This window comes from Vombatus ursinus, unplaced genomic scaffold (assembly GCF_900497805.2).
Source record: "Vombatus ursinus unplaced genomic scaffold, bare-nosed wombat genome assembly UNPS02009573.1, whole genome shotgun sequence".
In the NCBI taxonomy this organism is placed as follows: domain Eukaryota; kingdom Metazoa; phylum Chordata; class Mammalia; order Diprotodontia; family Vombatidae; genus Vombatus; species Vombatus ursinus.
In genome coordinates this window covers 6347684-6371429 of record NW_020949351.1, presented here as the reverse complement: position 1 = coordinate 6371429, position 23746 = coordinate 6347684, and the positions used below count along the sequence as shown (strand labels likewise).

The following is a 23746-nucleotide window of genomic DNA, read 5'->3' as shown; positions in this document are numbered from 1 at the left end:
CTGTGTCTGTGTGTGTGTGTGTGTGTGTGTGTGTGTGTGTGTGTGTGTGTGTGTGTGTACAGAGAAAGACAGCATGGAACTATCTGCCCAAATGGATAGATAACCAGATAGCTATAGCTATATAGATAAATATAGATTGTTAGGCTAACAGTGAGAAAATTTCTTTTTGCATATCTGTGAAGTTTGAAAAGTTCTTTACCATCCATCAATTTTTGGACTAGTTGAAAAGAGAGGCAACTTGGTACAGTGCCTATAGAGCCAGCCTGAGTGTGAGGGGAACCTAGAAGGTTAAGTTCCAGATGTAGCACACATTGACTTTGTGACCCTGGGCAGGTATAACCTTTCCATTCCCCAATCAAATCTCTGAGACTATAAATCATGTAGTAATTATTTATTAATCTGCATCAGTGAACAATGTTTCCTCACCTGTAGCATACCAATGAAATTGGAGGTCCAGCCTACTCAAAACAAACACACAGACCACCTGTCTCACAGAAGAGAGATTGCATTAGCCTAATGTAGGAATCAGAAATATAATAACTAAGATGGCACTATAACTTTGGTCATTATATTTCCAGAAGAGCTATCCATAGACTGCTATATTATGCCTCTGATTGTTTTGTATGTCTTTGGAGATAACAGTTCAGTTGTTAAATATTGAAAGACAGACTATTTGAAGATTGAGATCACGTCTTCCCTAAATCTTTTTTTCTTTGGTTTAAACTACATTAATTCCTTCAACTAAGACTTTTATTAATTTCCCCTCACTTTCCTGATTGTTCCCTCTACTCCATATATGAGCTAGACTACAATGGGATTCTCATCTTCACTATCATTTCCTTTCTGTCTTGATTTTTAAATGAATTCATTAATTCAATCCAGCATTTTTTTTGAGTCCCTGCTAGAGAATAGGCACTCTTCTAATTTTTGCAAATGTAAAGAGATATGAAACAAACTCTACTCTCAAAGAATTTACATCATATACTCCAATTAATAAATATTTCTTCAGTACACGGTTTTTAAAAATTCCATATTTAACCAAAAAAGTACATTTTTAAAAGTTATTATTAAAAGTTATTCCATGAAACACTCTAGCTTATTTCTATATTACAGTAAAAGAAAAATCATAAGATTAAAAACATTTTTACCTATCTCTAGAATAATATCAACAACAAAAACAACAATACCACAAGAATACTACGAGGAAGGCCTGCAGGAACTTTAAAAGTGGTACATTGGGTTCTGGCAATACTACTGATAAAGTTAGCACAATGGTAAATATATTGCAATTACATTTAAAAGTAAAAGAAAATAATGACTTGGCAGAGTGTTACAGGCTTTTCCTGTTTAAAATCATTGTGATGATTTTGCTTTACATACTTGACAAGACAGTGAGTGACCATCTTTCATAATCTGACACCATAAAAAGGCAAGATATACTGCAATTCAGAAGTGTCAATAACCTGCATATAGCACTGCAGATAGCTGTAATTACTAAAATATTGATGCCACTGATCGAGTTAACCATGAGTATATATGAAATGAAATGAAAATATGAAAGTTTTCCTTATGTGACAGTATTATATCTTGATATTATTAGAAACACAGTTACATACAAGAGCTTAATACCATTCTTTTTCTAATGATAGATTCAGTTCCAAGTCACATAGAAACATATTATTAATCAAAGAAAGGCAATTATAAGAAATAACTTCATCCAAAAGTTTAGATTGAAAAAGAGCTATAATTGAGGAGGCAACAAAATGTTAGGAAGGAAAGTTAAGGATTTAAAAGCATTTAAAATCTGCACTAAAGACAAACTCCAGACAGTGGAACAAATGATAAACACAGAACTTATGTCTCAAATGATTATAAAGAGGAGATAAGCATACTTAGCTTGGAATTTTTAAAAGCCCCTTTTGATTTTGAAGGCATGAATTCACCTAGCAGACTAACTATAAAAAACAAAATCATGCAAAAAAGCTGGAATTTGATACATTATTGTTCTTCAGTCATTTCAGTCATGTCTGACTCTTCATGATCCCATTGAGGTTTTCTTGGCAAAGATAGTGGACTGATTTTGCCATGCATATGCCATGCAGCTTTGTTATATATTCTATAACTTTATTGAAGCTATTAATTATTTTAATTATTTTGGTTGATGATTCTCTAAATACATTATTATATCATCTGCAAAAGAGATGATTTTTTTTCTTCTTTGCCCATGTTTATTTCCTTGAATTCTTTTTTAATGTTCTATAGCTATCATTTTTACCATTATCTTAAACAATATTTGTGGCAATGGATATACTTGTTTAAACTTGATCTTCTGAAAAGGCTTCTAAATTTTCTGCATTGCACATATTTGCTCTTTTATTTAAAAAATAAATACTATTTAATATGTTAAAGAAAGATCTTTTCCTCCCTATGGTTTTTAGAGTTGAAACACAAATGAGTGTTGGATTTTGTAAAAAAAAAAAAAATCAGAATCTGTTGATTTAATCATATGATTATTTTTTATTGTTTTTATCATTAAAAATGTTCATTATACTGAGCCTTAAGCTGAATCAACCTTGTATCATTACTATAAATCAAATTTTAACATAGTGCATAATCTTTCTACCATATGATTTTAGACTATCCAATAATATTTTATTTAAAAAGTTTTATCTATATTCATTATGCATATTGATCTATCATTTTCTTTTTCTGCTTTGTCTTTACCTTGAGTGTCAAAAGAGTATTTATATCATAAAAGTTATCCTCTTGCTTATTATTTCAAGAAGTTTACATATTATTCCAATCAATAGTTCTTTAAATATTTCATATCATTTATTTGTGAAGGTATCAAGGGATATTAACTTTATACAAAGTAACAGCAATATTGTAGTGTGATCAGCTGTGAATGACTTAGCTATTCTCAGCAATCCAATAATCTAAAAGAATTCTGATGTATTTATGATGAAAAATGCTATCCATACCCATACAAAGAACTAATAGTGTCTGACTACAGACAGAAACATATTTTTGGTGAAGCTAGGTTGCTCAGTGGATAGAGCACCAGCCCTGGAGTCAGGAGGACCTGAGTTCTAATCTGACCTCAGATGCTTGACACTTACTAGTGTGACACTGGGCAAGTCACTTAACCCCATTGCCTGGCCAAGGAAAAGAAACACACTTTTTTAAATTTTCTTGAGTTTTTTTTTTCTTTTTTGTTTAGGTTACCTTTCATAACATGACCAATATGGAAATATGTTTTGCATAACTACTTATGTATAACCTATATTGAATTGCTCACCGTCTCAATGAGGATGTTGAGGAGGGAGGAACTGAGAAAATTTGGAACTCAAAATTTTAAAAACAAATGCTAAAATTGTTTTTAACATGGGAAAAAGAAAATACTAAATAAATTTAAAAAATAAAATGTCATTCACACTCAAAAAATCCCTTCTCAGTGTTCTGTCAAAAGTTTATTGTTGTTTCCATTTATTGAGAGGATCATATGATTTATGTTGGTTTAGGATATACTAACTTCTATAATGAATGAGTGAAAAAAAGTTTCTAATGCCTATCACTGCGCTAAGTCTTGCGGATATTAATACAAAAGAAAAGGCAGTCCCTACTCTTAAGGAGATTACATTCTTTAAAAAAAATAATGTATATATAGGTATATATATATCTGTATATTTATATATATAGATATATATATATGTTCTCTCTGTCTCTGTCTCTCTGTTTCTCTCTCTGTCTCTCTCTGTCTCTGTCTCTCTCTCTCTCTCTCTCTCTCTGTCTCTGTCTCTCTCTCTCTCTCTCTCTCTCTCTCTCTCTCTTCAAACCCTATGAGAATAAAGAAAAAATGGAGGGAAGAAAAACCTGATCAATCTCCATTAGACTTTTTTTTTTCTTGTTGGAGTTATTTTAAACCTCACGTGCACACATCCTCTGGATAATCTTAAGGCTAGGAATACAAATGTAATTTTTTCAGTTATTGACCAGCAGGTGATGAAAGTTTTTCTAAAGTTCAAAAACTGATTAGTGAAATTTACAGCAGAAGACACTGGTTATGTTGAAGTTTATTATAAAATAATAATATTAAAATTTTAAATAATTAACTTTTCAAATATTGTTTTGGTGAATTTGTAGAATTTATATTTCTAAAGTTTATAAAACTTACAACTATACTAAGATTCTGAAGACATATTTTACACTACAAAATATAAAATGAATAAATACATACAAATATATACAAAGTATTTAAATACAAGTTATTTGAGAAGGAAAGGCCCTATTTTTGAGGAAATCCCAAATGGCTTCAAAAAGGTGTTGATGCTTTGACCTCATCTTAAAGGAAATGAGTGCTTGTATGAGATAAATATAAGTAGGGAGAGAGTATATTCCACATATGGGAAAAGGCAGTGAAAAAGCATGGAAATGCTTTCCTCTTCCTGGAGCCCAGATCCTCCCCTATCAACCTCTGAAAACCCAGAAAATATCACCCCAGTAAAAACCCTGGAACAGCTGAACCAGAAGAAAGGTGGATACAGCAGTACAGTAGCCCAGGTAGCTAGAGGGATTAATGGGAAAGGCCCCTCTTACCCTGGGGGAAAGGGAACAGTAAAAAACTGGAGTCGCCCAGCCAGCTAGTGGAAAGACCAGCACCATGAGGAGATTCTGGTGCCTCGGCATTCTACAGCAAACAGGTCTCCCAGTGCCTCAGCAAAAATAAGGGAAGCAGCACTACAAAGGGCCCCAGGCAGATACCCACCCTGCAGCATTCATCTGAAAGAAGCTGAAGAAAGCAACCTAGAGGTGCCAAAAAGTTCCAGCCTTGTTGATTCCAGCCCAACAGAAGGTAAGCTGTCAGAACCCTACAGCCTCCAACTGCCAACATAAGAGGCCCCAGCACACAAAACCAGTGACCAAGACTTAGGCTTCCAACACAAGAAGCTTGGGTTAGTGCCCTCTGCTCCCCAGAAGGAGAGCTTAATCTCTTTAAAGGCCAGGGAATAAAGAAACACCATGAGTAAAAAGAAACATACAATAGATTCATATTATGAAAAGAATGAAGATCAAGACAGAAATTCTGAAAAGGACAACACTGTCATCAAGCCCAAATCTGCAACATCAAAAGGGAATATGAACTGGTCTGAAGCCCAAAAAGCCTTCTTAGAAGAACTCAAGAAGGATTTTAAAAGTCAAATGAGAGAGGTAGAGGAGTCCTTTAAAAGTACAATTGGCCAATTGGAAAAAAGTACAATGAAGAAAATAAATCCCTTAAAAATACAATTGACCAATTGGAGAAGAAAGTATAAAATCTAACAGAAGAAAACAATATGTTAAAAATTAGAATTGAACAAATGGAAACTAATGACTCTGTGAGGGAGCAAGAATCAGCCAAACAGAAACAAAAAAATGAAAAAATAGATGAAAACGTAAAATACCTCATGGGTAAAACAGCTGACCTGGAAAATCGATCCAGGAGAAATAATTTAAAAATTATAGACCTACCTGGGGGTCATGATGAAAAAAAGAGCCTGGACGATATCCTTTAGGAAATCATAAAGGAAAACTGCCCTGAAGTCCTAGAACCTGAAGGTAAAATAACTATAGAAAGAATCCACCACTCCCCACCTGAAAGAGATCTCAAATTAAAAAAGCCAAGGAATATAATAGCTAAATTCCAAGATTACCAGATTAAAGAGAAATTACTGCAAGCAGCCAGAAAGAAACAATTTAAATATCATGGAACCACAGTCAGGATTACACAGGACCTTGCAGTCTCTACATTAAAAGACCGTGGGGCATGGAACATGGTATTCCGTAAGGCAAAGGAGCTTGGAATGCAGCCAAGGATTAACTACCCAGCAAAAATGAGCCTGATTTTTCAGGGAAGGAGATGGATATTCAGCAAAATAAGGGACTTCCAAACGTTCCAGATAAAAAGACCAGAATTTAACAAAAAATTTGATCTTCAAGTACAAGGTTTAAGAGAGACATAAAAAGGTAAATGGGACAGAAAGATACAATATGTTGTTAATAAAGGCAAAATGTTTACATCCCTACAAGGGAAGATGACACTTGCAACTCTTGAGAACTGTATTGTTATTATACCATGTTAAAGGAGTATACATAAAGGGGGTGGATATAAGTTGACTTTGATGTAATGATAAAAAAAAAATTAATCAAATGGGTTAAATGGATCCAGGTAAGTGGATTAGTCTGAGCTAAGAAAATGTACTGAGAAAGGAGGAGGCAGACAAGGGTAAATTACATTACAGGAAAAGACACAAAAACCTATTAGAGCAGAGGTAAAGAAAGGAGGGGGATGAGCATTGTTTGAACCTTACTCTCATCAGATTTGGCTCAAGAAGGGAATAACATAATCAGTTAGGTATAGAAATCCAACTTGTACTATAGGTAATAGGAGGGGAAAGGGGAAAGATAAGGGAGTGGGGAATAGAAGGGAGGGAAGAAGCAGTAAGGGTAAAGGGGAAGAAAAGGGGAAGGGACAATAGAAGGGAGGTGGGGCCGAAGGAGGCGCTGGTCAAAAGCAAAACACTAGTGAGGGGGGGAAAGGAGAAAGGAGAAAGAAAAGCATAAACAGGTGGAGAATAAAGGATGGAGATAGTAACCATAACTGTAAATGTGAATGGGATGAATTCTCCCATAAAACGGAAGCTTATAGAAGATTGGATTAAAAACCACAATCCTACAATATGTCATTTACAGGAAACACATTTGAAAAAGAGTGACACATACAGGGTAAAGGTAAAAGGCTGGAGCAAAATATATTATGCTTCAGCTAAAGTAAAAAAGCAGGGGTAGCAATCCTGATTTCAGACAAAGCAAAAGCAAAATTAGATCTTATCAAAAGAGATAAGGAAGGAAACTACATCCTGCTAAAAGGCACCATAGACAATGAAGTAATATCATTACTAAAAATACATGCACCAAATGGTATAGCATCCAAATTCGCAGAGGAGACATTCAGGGAGTTACAGGAAGAAATGGACAGAAAAACTATACTAGTGGGGGACCTCAACCTCCCCCTCTCTGAACTAGATAAATCTAACCACAAAATGAACAAGAAAGAAGTGAAGGAGGTGAATAGAACATTAGAAAAGTTAGGTTTGATAGACCTGTGGAGAAAACTGAATGGGGATAGAAAGGAATATACTTTTTCTCGGCGGTACATGGCACTTACACAATAATTGACCATGTACTAGGGCATAAAAACCTCACAATCCAATGCAGAAAGGCAGAAATAGTAAATGCACACTTTTCAGATCATGATGCAGTAAAAATTACATGTAATAAAGGGCCATGGAAAGACAGACTAAAAATAATTGGAAACTAAATAATCTAATCCTAAAAAATGATTGGGTCAAAGAACAAATCATAGAAACAATCAATAATTTCATTCAAGAGAATGACAATAATGAGACAACATACCAAAACTTATGGGATGCAGAAAAAGCAGTTCTTAGGGGAAGTTTTATATCTCTAAATGCTTACATAAATAAAATTTAAAAAAGGAGATCAATGAATTGGGCATACAACTGAAAAAACTAGAAAAAGAACAAATTAAAAATCCTCAATTAAACACCAAATTAGAAATATTGAAAACCAAAGGAAAAATTAATAAAATTGAAATTAAGAAAACTATTGAACTAATAAATAAAACTAAGGGCGGGTTTTATGAAAAACCAACAAAATAGATAAACCTTTGGTTAATCTAATTAAAAAAAAGAAAGAAGAAAACCAAATTACTGGTATCAAGAATGAAAAGGGTGAAACTACCACCAAAGAAGAGGAAATTAAAGCAACAATTAGGAATTATTTTGCCCAACTATATACTAACAAATTTGACAATCTTAGTGAAATGGATATATATTTACCAAAAATATAAATTGCCCAGATTAACAGAAGAGGAAGTAAAATACTTAAATAACCTCATCTCAGAAAAAGAAATTGAACAAGTCATTGACGAACTCCCTAGGAAAAAACCTCCAGGGCCAGATGGATTTACATTTGAATTCTATCAAACATTTAAAGAACAATTAATTCCAATACTATATAAACTATTTGGTAAAATAGGTAAAGAAAGAATCTTACCAAATTCTTTTTATGATACAAATATGGTGCTGATACCTATACCAGGAAGAGTCAAAACAGAGAAAGAAAATTATAGACCAATTTCTCTAATGAATATAGATGCAAAAATTTTAAACAAAATGTTAGCAAATAGATCACAGCAACTTATCACAAGAATAATACACTATGACCAGATAGGATTTATACCAGGAATGCAGGGCTGGTTCAATATAAGGAAAACTATCAGCATAGTCCATCATTTCAACACCAAAACTAAGATTATCTCAATAGATGCAGAAAAAGCTTTTGACAAAATACAACACCCATTCCTATTAAAAACACTAGAGAGGAGCAGTATAAATGGAGTCTTCCTTAAAATAATAAACAGCATCTATCTGAAACCTTCAGCAAGCATCATATGTAATGGGGACAAGCTAGAAGCATTTCCAGTAAGATTGGGGGTGAAACAAAGATGTCCATTATCACCACTGTTATTCAACATTGTACTGAAAATGTTAGCTTTAGCAATAAGAGAAGAAAAAGACATTGAAGGCATTAAAATAGGCAAAGAAGAAACAAAGCTATCACTTTTTGCAGATGACATGATGTTATACTTAGAGAATCCCAGAGAATCAAGTAAAAAACTACTTGAAATAATAAACAACTTTAGCAAAGTTTCAGGCTATAAAATAAACCCACATAAATCATTGGCATTTCTATATATTACCAACAAAGCCCAACAGCAAGAGAAAGAAAGATAAATTCCATTTAAACTTACTGTAGACATTATAAAATATTTAGGAGTCTACCTCCTGAAACAAACCCAGGAACTGTATGAACACAATTAAAAACACTTTTCATGCAAATGAAATCAGATCTAAATAATTGGAAAAACATCAGTTGCTCATGGGTAGGCTGAGCTAATGTAATGAAAATGTCAATTCTACCTAAGCTAATTTACTTATTCAGTGCCATACCAGTCAAACTAACAAAAAATTATTTTATAGAGTTAGAAAAAATAATAAGAAGATTCATTTGGAAGAACAAAAGGTCCAGAATATCAAGAGAACTAATGAAAAGAAATGCAGGGGAAGGTGGCCTAGCCATTCCAGATCTTAAATTGTATTATAAAACAGCAATCATCAAAATTGCTTGGTACTGGCTACGAAATAGAGTGGTGGATCAGTGGAATAGGTTAAGTATGCAAGACACAATAGTCAATGACTATAGTAATCTATTATTTGATAAACCCAAAGACCCCAGCTTCTGGAATAAGAACCCACCCTTTAAAAAAAACTTCTGGGAAATCTGGAAAAGAATATGGCAGAAACTAGTCATAGACCAAAATCTCATACCATATACCAAAATAAAGTCAAAATGGGCACATGATTTACATATAAAGGCTGATACTATAAGCAAACTGAGAGAGCAAGGCATAGTTTACCTGTCAGATCTATGGAGAACAGAAGAATTCATGACCAAACAGGAGATAGAGAACATTACAAAAAGCAAAATAGATAATTTTGATTACATTACATTGAAAAGTTTTTGCACAAACAAATCCAGTGCAACTAAGATTAGAAGGAAGGTAGAAAATTGGGAAAGAATTTTTACAACCAGTCTTTTTGATAAGGGCCTCATTTCTGAAATATATCGAGAATTAAGTAAAATTTATAAGAATACAAACCATTCCTCAATTGATAAATGGTCAAAGGATATGAACAGACAGTTCTCAGATGAAATTAAAGCCTTCTATAGTCATATGAAAAAATAATTTAAATCACTATTGATTAGAAAAATGCAAATCAAAACAACTCTGAGGTACCACATCACACCTATCAGAATGACCAACATGATAAAACACAAAATTGATAAATGTTGGAGAAGATGTGGGAAAATTGGAACACTAATGCATTGTGGGTGGAGTTGTGAAATGATTCAACCATTTTGGAGAGCAATTTGGAACTATGCCCAAAGGGATATAAAAATGGGCATACTCTTTGACTCAGCAATAGCACTTCTAGGGCTATATCCCAAAGAGATCACACAAATGGGAAAAGGACCTACATGTACAAAAATATTCATAGCAACTCTTTTTGTGGTGGTAAAGAATTGGAAAATGAGAAGATGACCATCAATTGGGGAATGACTGAGCAAGTTGTGGTGTATGAATGTGATGGAATACTCTTGTGCTATAAGAAATGATGAACAGGCTGACTTCAGAAAAACCTGGAAAGACTTGTATGGTCTGATGCTGAGTGAAATGAGCAGAACCAAGAGAGTGTTGTACACAATAACAGCCACATTGTGTGATGACTAATATTGATAAACTTAACCCTTCCTGGCAATACAAGGATCTAAGACATTTCCAGAGGCCTTGTGATGGAAAATACTATCCACACCCAAAGAAAGAACTATAGAAGCCGAATTGTTATTTTTTTCTCTTCTGTTGAGTTTTGTTTCCTCTTTCTGATGGTTCCTCCTATCGGTTTTAATTTCTACTTACAACATTACTAATGTGAAAATAAGTTTAACATGAATGTAAATGTATAGCTTATATCAGATTGTGTGCCATCTTGGGGAGGGTGGTGGGGAGAAAGGGGGAGAAAAATTTTAAACTCAAAAGTATAAGGTAGTAGTTCCATAAATAGAGAAGGGGTCAAATGAGAGAATTGTTTTCAAGGTAGCAATAGGAAGATCTGAAAACTCATTGGATAAGTGAGAGAGTATTAGATATTTAGAATACTGCCAGAGTAACAGACCTGGGAGAATAGAATCATGGTACTGCCTTTAACAGAAGTGATAAAGTGTGATGACATTATGAAGGAATAAAGTTTGATGACATTGTGGGGGGGGGTGTCACAAGGTAGAGTTCAGTTTTAGGTACGCTGAGTTTTAAGATTTCTCTGGGGACATCCAGTTTGAAATATTAAATATTCACTCCTTGCGAAGGTCAGATTTTACATAAGATTTGAAAGGAGCCTAGAAATCTAGCAGGTAGAGATTAAGTGAGGGAAAGTTATAGTTCTTGGGAATAACCAGTGAAAATGCACAGAGTTGGGGGATAGGATGTGTTGGGTGGGGAATAGCAAGGAAACTAGTATCACTGCATCAAAAATACTGGAAAGAGAAGAAGCTACCAGGTTATGAAAGCTATTAAAATCCAACAGAAGTTTTTATATTTGATTTCAAATGAAACAGGGAGCCACTGTAGTTTATTGAATGGAAAAGTGACCTGATCAGATTTAGGAAGATTCCTTTAGAATCTGAGTTGGAGGTGTGAAAAGACTTAAGGCAGACAGACTATCCAGAACAATCAACAATCAACTGTTGGAGTCCTGCTTCTGACAAATAACAGCTGTGTGACCTTGAACATTATTTATCCTCTCAGTTACTTCAATAAATTTTTTTAAAATTGTAGCTACAGAGTATTTACTAGCCTACTTCAACAGAGAATGCTTCTACAACAGGAGTTCCTTACAGAAATAAAATCAGAGGTATGGACTTACTGCCATCTTGGACAGTTGACTCAGAGTATTCAGACCACTAAAACCCCAATGTATTTTTCATATGAAGAGTTCTAAAATAACATCTTCCCCTGTCCAGTACTATACCAGTGCAACTGATGTTTCAATCTAAATATAACATTTGAAATCCATCCCTATTAAATTTCATTTTTTATATTTTCCATATTGTTCTAGACTTCTTTTCTATCTTATTTCCAGTGTCACCCTTTTCTCTTTCAATCTTCTCTAATCTACCCTGCACAGTGCCATATTAATTAGCCTCATACTTATGATGATCTTGATCATGGCTTTCCCCACTCAAAGTCTCATTATATTCCATAGTATGATCTACGATCCTAGCATTTATATAGTACTTTAAGTTCTGCAAAGCCCTTGACATGTTGTCTCATTTGACCCTCACAGCAACTCTGTGAAGTAGGTGTTATTATCCAGATTTTACAGATGGGAAAACTGAGACATAGATTGATAGAAATAAAACATAGACAATGAAGGATGAATTGTCTTTCCTATAAATCTTTACATAAAGTTTATTAGTTTTAGTTGATGTTTTCATGAATATAATATATGATAAAATTATTAAATATTTATTCATAAAGAGGTGCTTGAACTAGTTCATATCTATAAGGCTGGTTGTTCTTGAGGTAAAATGATATGACTACTAAAAATATTTGAATTTTTGATTGTTCAAGTAAGACCTTTTGAGATTTCTTGATTTTTAAAATCCTTGAAAAATCAAAACACTAATTTCTATGATTCATAGTTTGATTTTTAGCATTAATAAATATATACACATATGTATAGGATAATTTGTTCTGATATACAAATTATGTGAATGGACATATGTATATCTATATGTATTTATAAGTATATGCATGTACATGATGTTTTGATGTATTTCTTTGACAATAATAATCTATTTGAGTTACACTTTCATGGTCTTGTAGTAAATGAGATATTTGTGAAATACGTTGTTTACATTTTATCAGTTTACATTCCATGTTATCAAATATAAAGAAGAGAAGATTTACTATGATAGATTTATGCTAGGAACTGATGGTTAAGGAAAGTGATTTGCATTATCCTCAAGCTTTTAATGCATTCTTTCTTCAAATCAATAGAAAACTTAGAGCAGAATAGCACTTTAGAAAATACATTAGAAAGCCAACAACCCTGCCTGTTATGCTGTTGATAAAAGCAGGAAAACAATAACATCACCAGATCATAGCAGCTAATATTCAAATTCTTTTTTGTATTAAGTCAAAAACAAAGTTCGTTCTCTAGTAGTTTCTATTTTACTTTTTAAATGACATATGTGGGTGTGGGGAATTGGAGGTGGATGTGTATCTTTTTTTGTTAATTTATTTTCCAGCTAATTCAGATCATCAGTGCTGTGGATAGGGATGCTTCTGCAGAAGACCATTTGTTTTACTTCAATCTGTCTACAGAAGCCACAACCAACTTGAGTTTTACTGTCAGAAACAATCAAGGTACTGTCACTTAACATCCAGCCTTTCACATCTTTCTTCATGAAGTTTTTCATGCATATAATGGGTGTTAATAAAATCATGTTTTGCAAATGATTTTCCCTCATTTCAATTTTATAATGTTGGAAATTAGATCACAGAAACAAGAATGAAAATGGAGAAGCAACATGTTTATTAAGGTAGTTTGAATTATAGCAACTGTTTCTCTTAAAATTTGTCCAAAGAAGAAAGTCTTTTTTTTTTTTAATAAATGCTTAGTAGTTCTATGTTTTGGTATGACATAGAAACATTGAATGGCAAAGGAACTGGGCCCTTTAAGTGCAAATTGCAGATCTGATGTTGACATTTTATGTCTGTAACTAATTCTTTCTTCTACTTTTAACCATGAAAGGGTTTGATGTATATCTGTTTCTTAGATATGTTGGGTTGATAGATTGAAAGACATTTATAATCATTAACTGGTGACTGTAATTGTCTCTGCAATTATTCTGCCTATATTCTGCAAATAGCAAAAAAAGAGCTATCATTGACTTCTCACGACTCATTTTCCCTTCTCAATTTGAGGAATGAAGTTCTCCAAAAAATAGGGAAAATGAGGTGGGGCTAGGAATCCTATTTTAAGGCGTGCATAAATCAATATGTTCAAACAAAATTGGCCTTAACCTATCTTTGTTTAACCAATCTTTTTTTTTTTAAATAACTGGATAGAAAAAAATACATATGTTATATAACTAACTTTATTATAACTTACTTCATTATGTAAATAACTGACTTTATTATATAATTAATATTTATAAAAACATAATACTTTAATAATTCAAAGTATCCTTGATTTCTCTACTCCTAAGGATAGTTATCATATTAAAACAAAGAAACAAACAACAAGGACAAGAACAAAAACAGTTACCACAGAACTTTATAACTTCCTCAAATAAAATATAACCAAGATTTTCTTCTGGTTCTTTAAAAAATAATATCTCAGCAAAATTATAAGTTAAAATATAGGATCAACAATAAAGATCATATGGTTTAGGGTCATAGGATCATAGTCCTAAAACTAGAAGATGCTTCAGAGGCCATTGTGTCTATAAATTCTTAATTTTACAGATGAGAAAGCTAAAAAAAAGTGATTTAGTGATTCATCTAGGGGAACAAAAGAGATCGTTTATCAGGGTCTGAATCTGAATCTAGCTAGGTCTTCTGACTGCAGAACCAGTTTGTATTGTACCTATTATGAAAGAACTTTTGACATTTATTTAGTTTATCATAGCATTTAAAGTATAAGCATTGATTTTTGATGACACTGTGTGAAGACTTTTTTTTCTGTTTATTTTAATGCTATGCAGTTCTGATATTGATTCAAATGCAAAAATATTATATTATAGGGGACATTATTTTAATGCAATCTGACAAGAAAACTTTGTTATACAGTAGATTAAATTACACTAGGGGAAAAACACCTAAAGCTTATCTTTTGAGGTTCAAAGATGAGTAGTTCCAAACTCTCCTAAAATAAACATCTCACATTGATTTGGTTAATTATTTGGGTAAATCAGTGTGACTACATTTTCAATGGTCATTGTATATTAAATAGGAAAGGGGTTTTCTTAACCTTAGATTTAAATAAAATCTTTTAATTAAGTTTTTCTTATAAGAAGTCATTAATTCTTCCATAACTACCAGTAACCAGATTTCCAGTGTTATTCTTAATGTTATTTTGGCACTTTTCAACTGGATATTTATATATAATAATAGTACTTAAGGCAAACAGATGTGTACAGTTATTAAAGAAAGTTTCCATGTATTTCAATAGAAATAGTTCATACTCAAGTATACTGGAGAAAATAATAAAGTCAATATATAAGAGAAAGTTTAATTTAATCTTTGTAACACTTTGGGTGATGATGTACAGTTTACAAAATGTTGTTCCCCTGTATCACATAGTTATGCAGTGAAAATGTAATTTTGAAAAATGATTTAAAATGTATTACCATATTTACAATATTATGATTAAGGTAGTGATATAACTGATGAAAATTTCTGATTACTCAATACACCCTGTCTTTTTGGAAATTTATATTTGCCTTGCTTTTTGGTGCCTTTAGCTGAATTGTACTTCTTTGTACTTTACATTAAAAGAAAGAGCTGTTAAATTGTGTTTCTGTATTAATTTTTAGATAACACAGCTGGAATTCTGACCACCAGGAGTGGCTTTAGCCGCCAAGAACAGCCTGTCTTCTATCTGCCAATTTTAATTGCAGACAATGGAATTCCACCACTTACAAGTACAAATACTCTTACTATCCATGCCTGTGATTGTGATGAGAGAGGTGGTACCCAGTCCTGCACATATGGAGCTCTTACATTTTCCATGGGTTTCAGCACAGAAGGTTTAATTGCTATTTTGGCCTGTATGCTAATAATATTAGGTGAGAAATACAGCATTGCTTCTGATATTGATTGTTTTTATAAGATGACATAATCCATATACAGTAAGAAATTTTTATGTTCTTTTTTAATACAATATAAAGATCAATATGAATATGGATATATTTGCTTTACTGTTGTCACATTTGAAATTACATAAAATTACTCAAGATACTGAAACACCAATTAGGGACCTAGACTTATGAATTAAAAGTCAGAAAGTATTTTGCAGTGAGGTGATGATCATAGTATATAAGTATGTGCATCTGTGTGTGATTGTAAAAAAAATTGTAATTTATTTGTAACAATGGTCTATTTTCAAAAATTTAAATAATTATTATATAATTGCTAGAATTGAAAGTGTCTTAAATAGATATATATCTGCAAATTATATCATACATACATACATATATACATATATGTAGAAAATAGTCTTCTAAGTGCTTAACACATATTAATACTTTTCATCCTCACAATAACCCTGGGAGGTAGGTACAATTATTCCCATTTCACAGATGAGAAAACTGAGGAAGATAAATTGAGTGATTTGTCCAGGAACATACAAGTAAGTATCTGAGGCTAGACTTGAACTTGGATCTTCCTAATTCCAGGCCCAGCTATCTATCCAATGCTCCATCTAGTTGACAAATAATGCATATCACCAAAGCATTTATGAATGTTCTATCTAGAAACAATCATGCTTAAAGCATGGGAAACATATGGGAGTTGGGAGGACGGTTTCATAATAGAGGGCTAGGCCCAGATATGGAAAAGGAAATGGCACACCACTCTAGCATCTTTGGCAAGAAAACTTCAAATGAGATCACAGAGAGTCAGACACAACTAAATGACTTAACAACAAAAGGCCCAGATAATCAATGCTCCTTGAAAGAACATCAAGAGATTGTGTCCAGGTGGAGCCAAGAAGGTGGAGTAAAAGCAGTGATTTCCTTGAGCTCTTCCCCAAACCCCTCCAAATACCTATTAAAATGGCTCTAAACAAATTCTAAATCAGCAGAACCCACAAAAAGACATAGTGAAACAAATTTACAACCCAAGATAGCCTAGATGGTTGATTGGAAAGGTATATCACGCTGGGCGGGAGGAGGAGCACAGTTCAGCATGGGTGCACAGGCCTCAACGAACCTGGAGCAGGACTCAGAGGACTAATTACAGGCAGCTGTGGTGGTTTCCAGACCTCTCAACCCAGAAGGTCGGTGGGAAAAGTCTGTGTCTGCGTTGAGAGAGAAAAGCACAGTCTCAGCCCCAGTCCCCAAGCCCTGGGGCAGCAGCTGCTTCCAGAGCTTCCAGCCCACAGACTGAGGGGGAATCGAGTGGCTGATCAGAGGGGGATTCCACGGATCTCTCTGTTAGTATAGGATTCTCTTGCTTTACCCATGCTTGGATCTGGGTCACAGTTCTGGGTGGCGGTCCTGGGGTGAGGAGGAGAGCTGGCATAGTGGAACTTGTAGTGGCTATGGAGAGAGAATCCTCCTCAAAGTTCCAAGACAGAAAAGAGTGTTTGTGGTCACTCGTAGACCACAGCACAGGCCAGGAAAGGAGTAAACACCTCACCCTTGATCATAGCACCTTGGAAGAACTGAAAATTTACAGGTTCCTAGAAGTATCTCTGAAAACAGCTACACAAAACCCCTTAAGTTTGGGACAGTACATTCTCCAAAGTGGAAGCAGACCTCTTCCTTAACAAAGAGTTTATAACTCAAATAATTGGCTAAGATCATGAGCAAGCAGTGCAAAAAGAGTTAGACGATAGAATCTTATTTTGGTGACAAAGAAGATCAAAACATACAACCAGAAGAAAAAAACAGAGTCAAAGTTCATATATCTAAGACCTCCAAGAAAATATGAATTGGTCCCAGGCCATGGAAGGGCTCAAAAAGGATTTTGAGAAGCAAGTAAGAAAAGTGGAGGAAAAATTGAGAGTAATGCAAGAAAATCATTAAAAACAAGTCAACAGCTTGCTAAAGGAGACCCAAAAAAAATTCTGAAGAAAATAACACCTTAAAAAATAGCCTAACCCAAATGGCAAAAGAGGTCCAAAAAGCCAATGAGGAGAAGAATGCCCTAAAAAGCAAAACTGGCCAAATAGAAAAGGAAGTCCAAAAGCTTACTGAAGAAAATACTTCCTTAAAATTTAGAATGGAACAATTGGAAGCTAGAGACTTTATGAGAAATCAAGATACAGTAAAGCAAATCCAAAAGAATGAAAAAATAGAAGAGAAGGTGAAATATCTCATTGGAAAAACAACTGACCTGGAAAATAGATTCAGTAGAGAGAATTTAAAAATTATCAGGCTATCTGAAAGCCATGATCAAAAACAGAGCCTAGACATCATCTTTCAAGAAATTATCAAGGAAAACTGCCCTGATATTTCAGAACCAGAGGGTAAAATAGAAATTGAAAGAATTCGTTGATCACATCCTGAAAGAGATCCCCAAAGGAAAACTAGGAATATTGTAGCCAAATTCTAGAGTTCCCAGGTCAAGGAGAAAATATTACAAACAGCCAGAAAGAAACAATTCAAGTATTGTGGAAACACAATCAGGATAACACAAGATTTATCAGCTTCTACATTAAAAGACCGCAGGGGATGGAATATAATATTCCAGGAGTGCAAAGGAGATAGGATTACAACCAAGAATCACCTACCCAGCAAAAGTTAGTATAATCCTTCAGGGGAAAACAATGGTCATTCAGTGAAATAGAGGACTTTCGAGCATTCTTGATGAAAAGACCAGAGCTGAATAGAAAATTTGACTTTTAAATATAAGACTCAAGTGAAACATGAAGAGGTAAATAGGAAAGAGAATTCATAAGAGACTTATTAAGGTTGAACTACTTACATTCCTGCAAAGAAAGATGATATTTGTAACTCATGAGACCTTTGTCAATAGTAGGGTAGTTGGAGGAAAATAATTATATGTATGTATGCATAGATAGATAGATAGATAGATAAAGGGCACAGAGTGAGTTGAAGATGAAGGGGTGATATCTGGAGAATCAAATTAAGGGGTGAGAGAGGATTATACTGGGAGACAGAGAAAGAGAGAGGTAGAATGAGTTAAATTATCTCACATAAAACAGACAAGAAAAGGCTTTTACAGTAGAGCGGAAATGGGGGAAGGTGAGAGGGAATGAATGAATGAATCTTGTTCTTATTGGATTTGGCTTAAGGAGGGAATAACATACACACTCAATTGGGTATGGAAATCTATCTTACCCTACAGGAAAATGGGGGGGGGGGAGAGGACAAGAGGGTAGGGAGATTATAGAGGGAGAGTAGATTGGGTTGGGGGCATTCAGACGCAAACACTTCTGAAGAGGGACAGGGTCAAAAGAGACAATAAAATAAATGGGGGGTGGGATAGGATGAAGGGAAATATACTTAGTTTTTCACATGACTACTATGGAAGTGTTTAGCATGACTACACATGTATAACCTGTATTGAGTTGCTTGCCTTTTCAATGAGGGTGTGTGGGGAGACAGGAAGGGAGAAAATTTGGAACCCAAAGTTTTAAAAACACATGTTAAAAAAATTGTTTTCACATGCAACTTGGAAATAAGAAATACAGGAAATGGGTTACAGAAATCTATCCTGCCCTACAGGAAAATAGAAGGGAAGGGGATAAGAAAAAGGTGGGTGAGATAAAAGAGAGGGCAGATTAGGGGAAGGGGTATACAGAATGAATGCCATCTTGGGGTGGGGGAAGGATGAGATGGAGAGAAAATTTGGAACTCAGAATCTTGTCGAAGTGAATGTTGAAAACTAAAAATAAACAAAGATATGAAAAAGATCCAAAAAAATAAAAAATTAAAAAAATTAAAATAAAGAGATTATCGCCTTTAGTTCTCTACCTTCAAGAACGTAAATTATTATTCTTCCCATTTTTCTAATGCTATAATCAGGACCTTATGTAAAGGCACACAGCTAATAAACTATGGAAAAACACATTTTCTTCCTAATACAGTTTGACTCCCATTAGAAGTTCCTATAGGAAGGACAATGGAAGGGAAAGGAAAAATCATGGGGAGAAGATAAGTACAAAGCTAACTAATAAAGTGGTAGAGAAAAATACAAAGATGAGGAAGAAATAAAAAAGACATCCCTATAAATACAGCAACTTCTCTTTTAACTCTTGGTCTTAGCTGTTAATGAGAAGAGAGGATTCTTAATTTTGTATGTAGGAGGAAAATTTAAGAATTAAATAATATAAAATATAGTTTTTAGTACTCTTAAGAAGCTACTGTAGTAAAGAAACAGAAAAAATAGCCCTTGTAAGCCTAAGAGAGTGTCCATTCATAGGCAAAGTGGACCTTTAGTAACTTCTTGAGCAGATACCATATTTAACGACAATTTGCGTGAACAGAGACCTGGAATGAAGGTTGGAGAGGGGAAAAAAATCCATAAATTAATTCTTTTTGGAATTGTTATAAGCTTCTTCTCCTGCTCATGTATATTACACTTTAATTTATTCAAAGAAATGCTTATAAAGTGCTTTACAATCCATAGATATTATATATCCATTAGTATTTTTCTGTAATTATTATTGTTGTTATTAAGAATGTTCATATTTTAATGAGCTTAAATGGAAATTGTCCTCAGACAAGTCACTACCAGCTATTGTTATTTAGTATTTAATGTTTTATTAATTATTGAAAAATGCATAAAAGTGCTGCTTTTTGTCATTGAAAATATTGGGGTGTATTCTCATCTTCTGTAGGCTTACTGAAAGCATCTTCATAATAACTCCATTAGCAGATATTGGGAATAAGCTTTATCTCACCTTGTTTCAGCATGATTTTAGTAACTTCTGCTAGGTCTCAATATTTTGAAAGCTTTTTATTTTACACAGCTTGGAGATAATAAGTATTTGGTTTATTTAATAAAGATATCTATTAAAATGTTTTCCTTAAATTTTTATTCATCAATACTTTTATCACAAAATTATAAGTAATAGTTCTTAGTATGACAACTTTATTTCCAGTGCAGTTATTGGTTAAGTTCCCAAAACAAGGCTGAGGTCTGTTTGTTTTTGTTTGTTCATTCTTTTTTTTGATTTACATTGAGATTTCTTATTTATCAGTTTATTAAAGACAACAAATATCTTAAACATGTTAAATATAATTCCAACCTTCAGGTAATGCCTTGATAGATATTCTCTTGATGCTGAATTTTTACAGTTACTATTATTCTCTTGAATAATCTGTATTGATTATTAAATCATGGCTCTTTAAGAATAGCAATTCTGTAAGTTGTGATGACAGGGCAGCTAGGTGGCGCAGGGGATCGAGTGTCAGGACTGGAGTTAGGAAGACCTGAGTCCAAATCTGGCCTTAGATATTTTCTGGCTTCATGGCCCTGGGCAAATCACTGAACCCTCTTTGCCTCAGTTTCCCAATCTGTAATATGAGCTGGAGAAGGAAATGACAGACCAATTCAGTATCTTTGCCAATAAAACTTTAAATGGAGTCACAAAGAGTAAGACACAACTGAAATGATTTCTTGTGTCAACAATCTGATCCTGAATTGGCATTAAAAAACTGCTATTATTATATAAACAAATTCTCCTGAATTAAAATGATGGAAATATTGCTTTGAAAAAAGTGTTATTTCACAAAGGAATCTCTGTAAATAAACAAATGTATACCACTTCAAAATCTAGTCTCCCATAGAGAGCTCTTCTTCCATTTAGAAAAAAATCTAAACAATACAGTTCACCAAAAAATTCGGAAGCAGCCCTAGGGATATTTAAAGAATTACAAATGCATATAGAAGAGAAAGAAGACATTTGCTTTTACCCTTTTTTCTCCGGATTTTGATGGATTTAAAGGAAATAAAATTTTAAATAGATTGTCAATATCTTCTGCTATAAAACCAACCTCCTCAAAATAGTACAGGTATACTGAGACAGGTTCATTTCTCTAAACTATCAGCCAAAAAAGATTACTAAATTTCCTTAATCCATTTTAAAAGTCCCTGTACAGTTAGCTACTCAGCAGCAAATTTGTTCACTTTATATTCATAAAATCCCAACTCTATAAAGCAAGGTTTATATTTGAACTTGAAGCAATATCAAGATTTGTAAAGTTACATTGTTCTTTTAATATCTTACTAGTAGTTAATGAAGCTTCCTTTGTGTTTGCATGTATTTTCTTTTCAGTGTTTGTCTTCATGATCCTGGGCCTAAAGCAGAGACAGAAACAAGATCTATTTCTTGAAAAGGGTGAAGAATTTAGGGAGAATATTGTCAGATATGATGATGAAGGAGGTGGAGAAGAAGATACAGAGGCTTTTGATATTGCAGCACTGCGGGCCCGCACTGTAATAAGAGCAAGAAAGACTCGGAAAAATATCACCACTGAAATCAGGAGTCTATATAGGCAATCTCTGCAGGTGGGTCCGGACAGTGCTGTGTTCAAGGAATTCATTTTGGCCAAGCTTGAAGAGGCCAATACAGATCCTTGTGCACCTCCCTTTGACTCTCTACAGACTTATGCATTTGAGGGAACAGGGTCACTAGCTGGATCTCTTAGCTCCCTGGAGTCAAGCATTTCAGATCCAGATCAGAATTTTGATTACTTAACTGAATTAGGACCTCGCTTTAAAAAATTAGCAAGCATATATGGCTCCAGATTTCATGCAAAGAATTAGTTTTCTAGGGGATTAAAAAAAAAGATATAGTAGGGTATATGTGATCCTATGGTCTACCAAATTCGATAAATTAGCAGATCATATGTAAACAAGTGTATTCTATATCTCTGTACTGCCAATCAGCTTTTCTTGGTTTTCTGGCTGTTACTGAATCTGCTCCATTACCTACTGTGATCATCTTCTAAATTGCATCCTAATGACCACAAAGAGTTAATGGTTCTTCTTAAGTACTGTCTCCTGTCTCATATGTAAAGAGCAACTTGAGCAGTGAACAGAATCAGATTTTATAAGTTGTACCTTTGGGAGGACCTAATGGTATGATATAACTTTGAAGAATACTTAAATGAATGAATGGGTTCCTGCCTGAGAATCTTTTTAGTCCTCTAGGTCCTCCCTTGTAAATATTCTGCCTGAGTTAATCTTTAAAATATCTCCAAAGTGTGGCATATAACAGGATTATATTAATTAACCAAAGCTACAGTGTTTAAAATATGTGTTATATTTAGTAAGGTGGAAACTTAACTGTAAAAAAAAATGGGAATGTGTATAAGAAGCACTTATGGAATATTTATTTATTTTTCCAGTGATAAAACTAAAAATATTTTTATCACTATCAAAATGAAGATCTATTATGCAGTGTCAACATTTATTCATCATTAAATTTGAATTTTTTATGAAATTATTGGAAATGTGTTAAATTCACAATTAACATTTCATTGGTTTATAAAGTTATGAAAAAGTACTTTCAAGCTTGAATTAATATTCATCTTAAACATGATAATCAGTTATATTGTCTATTATAGTACATAAAATCCAATACTGTACAATTCAGGACATTTTCCCTTTTTTTAAGAGCTAAGGAGATGACTGATTTCTTAGCACAGGTTTTTTATTATGGAATATAAAATTAGGTACAGTAGTCATTTTATTATAACAGTATTAAGGAACTTTAAAATGCTAAGCTGCTGGACATAAAACTTTATGGTTAACATTAGATAATAAGATAGTAAAACACTTTATTTTCAATCCACCTCTTCAGAAAAGGTTCTTTATTACATCAAAATCAAGTCAGACTTTAAAATCCATTTCCTTTTCTAGTTTTTGGATGGAAGTTATTGAATAAAATGTGCTCAGAAGTCTTTTCTTTTACTGTTTCTGAATATATATATGTATATATATAAAACTAGAAATGAGGTGAACCCAAGCTGTTGGATATGTACTAAATTATTTTTCTTACTGATTTCATTAGCTATGATTGAAATTGGGTGAATAGGTATATTTAGTGTTCCCTTGTTTCTGCTCTCTAAAGGCAGAACTGCTGTACCTTGCAATGAACTGGGAACTTTCACTAAATTAAAATTGGTGTCATGATCATTGGGTCAGAGAAAGTAATATCTTGTTCTCAGACAAACTAAACTAAGGCAGAGCAAGTGAGGAGCACCTTCTGGAGGAGAAGGTTGGACAAGAACCACCTCCAGTCTTCCATAACTTTTGCTATTGTGTGGTTGGGAGAAAAATAGAATATGCAGAACATGTCAG

At 33.6% G+C, this 23746-nt stretch overlaps 1 protein-coding gene across 1 annotated transcript in view; it reads left to right on the top strand.

The window, feature by feature from the left end:
- Positions 1–22665, top strand: part of CDH19 (cadherin 19) — an 86463-nt gene extending 63798 nt beyond the window's left edge. Inside the window, exons 9-11 of the mRNA XM_027852431.1 lie at positions 12991–13108; positions 15283–15534; positions 21717–22665. Of these exons, the coding sequence (XP_027708232.1) occupies positions 12991–13108; positions 15283–15534; positions 21717–22207 (861 nt within the window). The 3' untranslated portion in view covers positions 22208–22665. The remainder of the gene's footprint in view (positions 1–12990; positions 13109–15282; positions 15535–21716) is intronic.
- Positions 22666–23746: the final 1081 nt, after the last annotated feature.